The sequence below is a fragment of the Wyeomyia smithii genome, chromosome 2 (genome assembly GCF_029784165.1).
Source record: "Wyeomyia smithii strain HCP4-BCI-WySm-NY-G18 chromosome 2, ASM2978416v1, whole genome shotgun sequence".
NCBI classification, from domain to species: domain Eukaryota; kingdom Metazoa; phylum Arthropoda; class Insecta; order Diptera; family Culicidae; genus Wyeomyia; species Wyeomyia smithii.
In genome coordinates this window covers 155508971-155516713 of record NC_073695.1, presented here as the reverse complement: position 1 = coordinate 155516713, position 7743 = coordinate 155508971, and the positions used below count along the sequence as shown (strand labels likewise).

The window sequence follows — 7743 nt, the reverse complement described above, 5'->3', positions numbered from 1 at the left end:
GAACGTAAAAACAGAAGTATTACAGAGATGGCAACGTGTATGTTACTGGATAGTGGACTGGAGAAACGCTATTCGGGCAAGGCTGTATTAACAGCTACTTAGCTGCAAAATAGGCTGCCGTCTCGTTCGGTGCCGAAAACCCCTTACGAGTTGTGGTGGGGACGGAAACCCGATCTCAAGCATTTGCGAGTGTTTGGAAGCGAGGCATACGTTCATGTACCTGACGTCAAGAAAACAAAGATGGATCCGAAGGAATGTAAACTAACGTTAATAGGATACTCGCATGAGCACAAAGGATATAGGTTCATTGATCGTGAAAATGATTCTGTAGTTATTAGTCGTGACGCTCGCTTTATAGAGCTCGGCAACGGAACGTCTTCCGTTGAGTTGCCAGTTTCTGAAGATCAGTGTGAGAGAGACGAAATGGGAGCTGAGGAGAATCTAAAACTAATACCTTTGAAGGATGACGTTATTAAATACACTAAAGTCGCTTTTTACGCGGGGGATACGTGCCGCGTAAATCCGCGTAAATTCCGGAATCCGCGTAAAAAAAACCATCGTTAATTTTGCATTCCGAGTGAAGGGAAACCGAGATCCGGGCAAAAAAAAATACCGCGTAAATTCCGGAATCCGCGTAAATTTCGGAATCCGCGTACAAAAAAAAACGCGTAAATTCCGGAATCCGCGTAAAAAAAGCCGCGTAAAAAAACCGCGTAAAAAAACGCGTAAAAAGCGACCTTAGTGTACGATGAAAACACAGATGCTGAGTATTCAGGTGGTGAAGAGTTTTTCGATCCCCCTAGCGATGAACCAGTGGTCAGTCGCCGATCTGGAAGACAAAACCAAGGTTTAGTTCCACGTGCTAGATTTCGTAGTTGGAATAGCAGCATGCACAGTAGAAAAACCGAAAACACATAAAGAAGCTATGGGAAATGTAGAATGGCGGAGAGCGATGGAGGAAGAAATGGACTCGCATAAGCGCATGGTAACCTGGGAGTTGGTACCATTACCGACCGGGAGGAAAATAATTGGTTCAAAGTGGGTCTTCAAGGTGAAGCGCAATGAGATGGACCAAATCGTTAAATATAAAGCACAAATTGTCGCTCAAGGCAATTCACAACAGTTCGGAGTCGATTTTGATCAAGTTTTTGCACCTGTTACTCGTCAATCTACTTTCCGAATGTTCTTAACTTTAGCTGCCAAGCATGAATTGATCGTTCAGCATATTGATGTAAAGACAGCTTACCTCAATGGTATATTAAATGAGGAGAAGAGGGACTTGTATGCCATCTTAAGCGAAGCCTTTATGGTTTGCGCCAATCGGCACGCTGCTGGAATAAACGATTAATGTCAAAAATGAAATTTAAAGCATCTTCGGCGGACCAGTGTCTTTACGTTAAAGGTGTTGGGGAGGATAGAGTGTTTTTATTAGTATACGTTGATGATATTTTGCTGGCATCGAAAAACAACGTGGATATCAAGCGAATTTACGACAGTCTAAACAATGTTTTTAAACTGACATGCTTGGGAGAAATTCTACATTTTTTAGGATTGGAAGTGAAGCGAGAGAATGGTGTTCTCCCGATTCGATTGAAGCAATACATTGATAAATTAGTTGCTGTAAACGGGATGCACGACGCTAAGACTGCTAAGTCGCCCATGAATTCTGGTTACCTTAACGAAGTTGATAACAGTGAACTACTGAAAGATAATACAAAGTACCGTAGTTTAGTTGGTGGACTGCTCTATCTCTCAGTGATAGCACGTTCTGATATAGCAGCAAGTACGGTGATACTAGGGCGAAGGGTTGCAGCTCCAAGTGAGGCAAATTGGACTGCAGTAAAACGTGTGTTACGTTATCTAAAGTTGACTCGAGAATATTATCTTCGCTTGGGTGGAGCATCGGAGGAGCCTTTGGTTGGTTACTCCGACGCAGATTGGGCTGGAGACCCCGAAAGCAGACGATCCACATCCGGAGCTGTATTTTTCTACGCTGGTGGTACTATTTCTTGGGCTAGCCGCCGACAATCATGTGTAACACTATCGTCGATGGAAGCCGAGTTCGTTGCACTTTCAGAAGCCTGTCAGGAAACAATTTGGCTGCGACAACTTCTTCCAGACTTCGGCGAGGATCAAACTCAGCACACCGAGATAAGAGAAGATAATCAGGGATGTCTTACGTTTGTCCAAACTGAAAGATCAAACAGACGTTTTAAGCATATACTTACTTTACTTTACTTTTTTGGCTAACGGACCGTTCACCGGCCCTGGGCCGAACGAATTAGAGATGTCCATCTTCTTCTGTCTTGAGCAGCCGTTCTCCAATCTCCCCGTACACCAGCAGATCGTGCATCTTCTTCCACCGCGCACAGCCACCGCGTGCGAGGCCTACCACGGAGTCGACGGCCTCTTCCTGGTTCTCTACTGAAGATAGTTTTGGCGGCTCTCTCGTCAGGCATCCTGGCTACATGTCCAGCCCACTGCAGCCTGCCCCGCTGTATTACCTTCACTATATCAGCATGTTTGTATACCTGGTACAACTCGTGATTCATGCGTCTGCGCCACACTCCGTCCTCCAGTTTACCGCCAAGTATCGATCGCAGAATTTTACGCTCAAAAACTCCGAGCACTCGTCGATCAGCTTCCTTCAGCGTCCATGCTTCATGTCCGTAAAGGGCCACCGGGAGTATCAGCGTCCTATACAGCGCTAGTTTTGTGCGAGTTTGCAAACTACGGGACCTTAGCTGGTTACGCAGTCCGTAGAAAGCCCTGTTCGCAGCTGCAACTCGTTGTTTCACTTCACGGCTCATATCGTTGTCACATGTCACAAGCGTACCAAGATAAACGAATTCGTCAACCACTTCAAATCGTTCCCCATCTATCTCCACCTCAGCACCAACACCACGGTGACTCCCACGCTCTCTGCCAGCTACCATGTACTTCGTTTTGGCAGAGTTAATGACAAGTCCCAATCTCGCTGCTTCTCTCTTGAAAGGTACGAAGGCCTCCTCCACGGCCTTACGGTTGATACCGATGATATCGACGTCGCCCGCAAAGCCAAGAAGCATGTGAGATTTTGTGATGATCGTACCGTTTCTTTCGACGTTTGCTCTTCGTACTGCACCCTCAAGAGCGATGTTAAACAGTAGGTTGGAGAGCGCATCCCTCTGCTTCAGTCCATCCAACGTTACGAACGCGGCTGATGTCTCGCCAGCTATCCGCACGCACGATTTTGATCCCTCCAGTGTCATACGACTCAGCTTTATTAGTTTCGCAGGGAAACCGTGTTAGCATGATCTGCCACAGCTCGTTTCTTTTCACTGAGTCGTATGCCGCCCTGAAGTCCACAAACAGATGGTGAGTCGATAAGTTGTACTCCCGGAACTTATCGAGGATCTGTCGCAGGGTGAAAATTTGATCCGTCGTGGAACGCCCTTGTCGGAAACCAGCCTGGTATTCGCCAACAAAAGATTCCGCTAGCGGTCTCAATCTGAAGAACAGGATACGGGAGTGCACTTTTTATGCGGAGTTGAGCAACGTTATCCCTCGATAGTTGCCACAATCCAATCGATGGCCCTTCTTATAGATAGGGCATATGAGGCCTTCCAACCAGTCGTTCGGCATTTGTTCGTCCGCCCAGATTCTTAGTATTATCTGGTGGACCGCATAGTACAGCCGCTCGCTTCCCGCTTTTAGAAGTTCGGCCGGGATACCGTCCTTACCAGCGGCCTTGCCTTTTTTAAGCTCATTAATCGCCTTTTTCACCTCCTCCTGTGTTGGTGGCTCCACAGCTTGTTCGTCACTCATAATCGTCATCCTGTTCCTGCTCTGCTCATCCGGTACCTCACCGTTCAATAGCGCCTGATAATGCTCCTTCCACCTGGCTGCAACCGTCGGTTTATCAGTAAGCAGGTTGCCGTCCTTATCATTACACATGACCGGCACCGGAAATTCCTGCTTCTGACTCTGTTGACAGTTCTATAGAATCTCCGCACGTCGTTTTGAGCATAGCTGTCCTCTGCGCTGGCGAGCACCTGCTCCTCGTACTCGCGCTTCTTCCGACGGTGGGTTCTATTTTCAGCAGCTCTTGGCACTCTGTACCTCTCTCCGTTCTGACGCGCAGCCGCAGTGAACATGTGGCTCCTGGCACGGTTCTTCTCATCTGTCGCTCTCTGGCACTCGGCATCGAACCAGCCGTTAGGCTGCCTTCCACGCGTCGTACCTACCACCTCTCTCGCAGTCGTTTCGATGGCGCCGTGAATACTGCTCCACAGCCCATTAATGTCTTCCACTCCTTCCTCCTGCTGTTCTGCGATCCGTTGATCCAGCTCTCTGGCGTATTCTGCTGCCACGCCATCAGCTTTCAACCGCTGAATGTTGAAACGCGTCGTCCTCTCTGTGCGAGATTTCAGCACGTTCGACAACCGTGCGCGGATCTTACAAACGACGAGATAATGGTCAGAGTCAATGTTTGGTCCCCGAAAAGACCTAACATCAGTAACATCCGAAAAGTGCCGACCGTCAATCAGTACGTGATCGATCTGGGAGCAGGCTTCTCCATTTGGATGCCTCCAGGTGTGTTTCCGAATATTCAAACGTGGAAAATAGGAGCTACATATGGCCATTCCTCTGGCCGCGGCAAAGTTTATCAGCCTCAGGCCGTTTTCATTGGTTGACGAGTGGAGGCTATGCCCTCCAATGACCGGACGGAAGCATATAAATACAAAAGATTTATTCAGGAGCTATGTGAGAAGAATGTAATTATTCTTAAATACTGACAACTGATATAATGGCTGCTGACATCATGACGAAGCCCCTGGGACCTCAAAAGCATAGGCAATTCTTCGCTATGCTGGGATTGGTTGAGTGTTAGAGACGGGCTACTAGTTGAGGTGGTGTGTGGAATAGGACAACTATTACCCCTGAGTACGAAACTGATGTTTTGCGCTTATTCTTACTTACACATGTAAACCCGAGAGTACAAAAAATGGCTAACTTACCGCTACCGCGTACAGTCGTGCTTTTCTTTCGCTAATAATAAAACGTTATTAAAAGTATTTCTCGCGTGTTAATTATTTTTCTTCTGAAACCTTCGAATTCCTGACATAGTTTCCACTTGTTTGTAGTGACTCTGTCAACATTGCTGACATTTTACGTAGATCAGACACCTACCAATCGATTTCTGAGACTTTTCTACTCAATATAATAATATTATATTTTGACTACCACTTTTAGATATTAGCGCATTACCATTAATGCTTAGACATACTCGATATTATTCTGCTTTGTAAAATATACTAAAACCATGCCAAAACCGTTTTCGTAGAATCACCGTTTTGAGCTCAGTTTTTGTTCGATTTAACCCGTTAAGACCCGGGACGAAACTTGTTTATTGAAAATGCTCGTGCTCAGCACTGGAACGGCCGATTTTGGAAAACTTGGAATTTTATTCAAGGGGAATAGTTGCTCTAAGTTTTGGTAAAGGTGCCACCCCTCAGGACTCCTCCCCGTTTTTGTGAGACGCGAATATGTCTGTTTCTTTCAATTTTTTCAAACAGATTGAGCAAACACTGGGAGTTTTCGTATGTATCAATTGCTCCATGTATCAAATCATATCAGGTAGATGAAATATGGTATGTAAGAGTGAATTATGGAGTTTCCAAATTATTTCAGTACAAATTCACAAAACTACGTATTTTTATAAGAAATCAAACAACAAAACCGTTCTTCAAATTTTAAGCACTACATATATTCGGTAAGGTCTCCTGAATCCATACGCGATGAAAAATTTATTTTAGCATGCAAACATTTTGAGAAAAAACATTTTAAATTCACCAGAGTACGTATTTTCATGAAAACCTGATTTTCCCAGTCTCCCACGGTAGGTGTCAACTTAGCTCTTCAATTTTCAAGCTCTATATTTTTAGAGTGACGTCTCCTGAAGCCAAAAATGGTGAAAAATTTCTTCTAGCATGCACAGATCAAGTTTTCATAAGAACTCGTACTTTAGTGAATTCAAACTCGTTTTTCTCTAAATCTAGCATGCTAGAATAAATCTAGAATAAATCCTTCAGCATCTTTGGATTTAGAAGACGTTACTCTAGAAATATAAAACTTGAAAATTGAAGAGCCAAGTTGAAATCTACTGTGGGAGACTAAGAAAATCAGGTTTCCATGAAAATACGTACTCTTGTGAATTTAAGCTGGTTTTTCTCAAAATGTTTGCATGCTAGAATAAATTTTTCATCGCGTATGGATTCAGGAGACCTTACCGTATTACGTTTTCATTCTCACATATTTTATTTCATCCACCTGACATGATTTGATACATGGACCAAATGATACGTATGAAAATTCCCAGTGTTTGCTCAATTTGTTTGAAAAATAAGAAAAAAAAAAAACACAGACACATTTGCGTCTCACGAAGACGGGGAGGGGTCCTGAGGGGTGGCATCTTTACCAAAACTTAGAGCAACTATTCCCCTTGAATAAGAGTCCAACTTTTCCCAAATCGGCCGTTCCAGCGCTGAGAACGAGCATTTTCAATAAACAAGTTCCGTCCCGGGTCTTTACGGGTTAAGATTTGTCTTTTTTTAAAGATGGGTAAAAAGATGCTAATATGTGGACAAACTCTTAAAATTTTGATATTTGGTCTTAACCTTCATCGCACCCTTGTGTGGAAAAGCACACAAATGAATTTTGTTTCGATTTTTTTTCGAAAATTTCTCGATCGATTTTGACGAAATTTCTTGACAATTCCTAAACCATCAATCTTACACAAAATATTTATTTTCCAAGCAAAAAATAATTTTGGTAGATGAGATATTTAAAAACTTACGTTGTTTGCCCTGGTGTGTGGATTTCCACACATACAACATTCGAATTTATTTTGGACAAGAAATAACTTAATTTTGCCCCAAACATCTTATTTTCATTAAGTGCTTTCATACCTGAGGCTATAGGTACCAATTAATCCTGTTTCGAAAATCGAATAAGGTGTGTATGTGTGCGGAAGTATGTGTATGTGAATGAAAATAATCTTACGACCAATATTTCTCGATTTTCTCAGCATCGACTGAACCGATTCGATTGTTCTTAGTCGCATTGGAAAGAGCTTCAAGTCTAGTTAGTTGATAGTAAATATCGTTTTGATACGAAGGTTCATTCAAAAATGACATAACAAAATGTGATCAGTTTATATGGGAACTGATAAACTAATTGATTTTTTTCCAACGATTTGACTGAATATAGAAATATATATATAGGTGCATTCTTGCAATTCGCAACATGAATATATTAATCAAAAGGTTACATGGGGACATGAGTAAAAGTATATGTTTATTTGTTTCATCCCAGTGTGAGAATTTTCACACATATGGGTTACGAATACGCTAATGCAAAAAGTACCTATTTAGTGTTTGCACAGCCTGGTTGAGCAATGTTCAACATTCACACAGTTTTATGTCTACTGCAAGACAAGTGTACTCGCAATATACCTATTGAAATGAATTTAAAATGGATCTCCCGAGATGATCTAACAAGCCAGTCGTCGTGGGTTCGGCTCGGCTCTCGGCTCGGGAGAAACTGTTAGTGTTAGTAGGATCGTAGCGCTAGCCCCGCAATTGTCTTATACACTAAACAGTTGACTGCGAAGTCTGTGTATAATAAACAAAAGGTCGATTTCCGAATCGGAATGTAGCACCAAGGCTTTGCTTACTTTGCTTAGCATGGATTTCAGAATAT

The 7743-nt window shown here is 43.3% G+C and overlaps 1 protein-coding gene across 1 annotated transcript; it reads left to right on the top strand.

Annotated features, from left to right (window-relative positions):
- The first annotated feature begins 240 nt into the window (after positions 1-240).
- Positions 241-6054, top strand: LOC129720120 (uncharacterized). The gene is made up of 3 exons (XM_055671555.1): positions 241-409; positions 1370-2180; positions 6042-6054. The coding sequence occupies exons 1-3, from the start codon at positions 241-243 to the stop codon at positions 6052-6054; spliced, it is 993 nt and encodes a 330-aa protein (XP_055527530.1).
- The last annotated feature ends 1689 nt before the right edge of the window (positions 6055-7743 follow it).

What these genes read in the sequence shown, in the direction of transcription:
- LOC129720120 (XM_055671555.1), top strand. Translation starts at nt 241, where the DNA reads ATGGATCCGAAGGAATGTAAACTAACGTTAATAGGATACTCGCATGAG. An exon ending in GCCAGTTTCTGAAGATCAGT is followed by an intron (nt 410 to 1,369) that starts GTGAGAGAGACG and finishes TGAAATTTAAAG; the next exon opens with CATCTTCGGCGGACCAGTGT.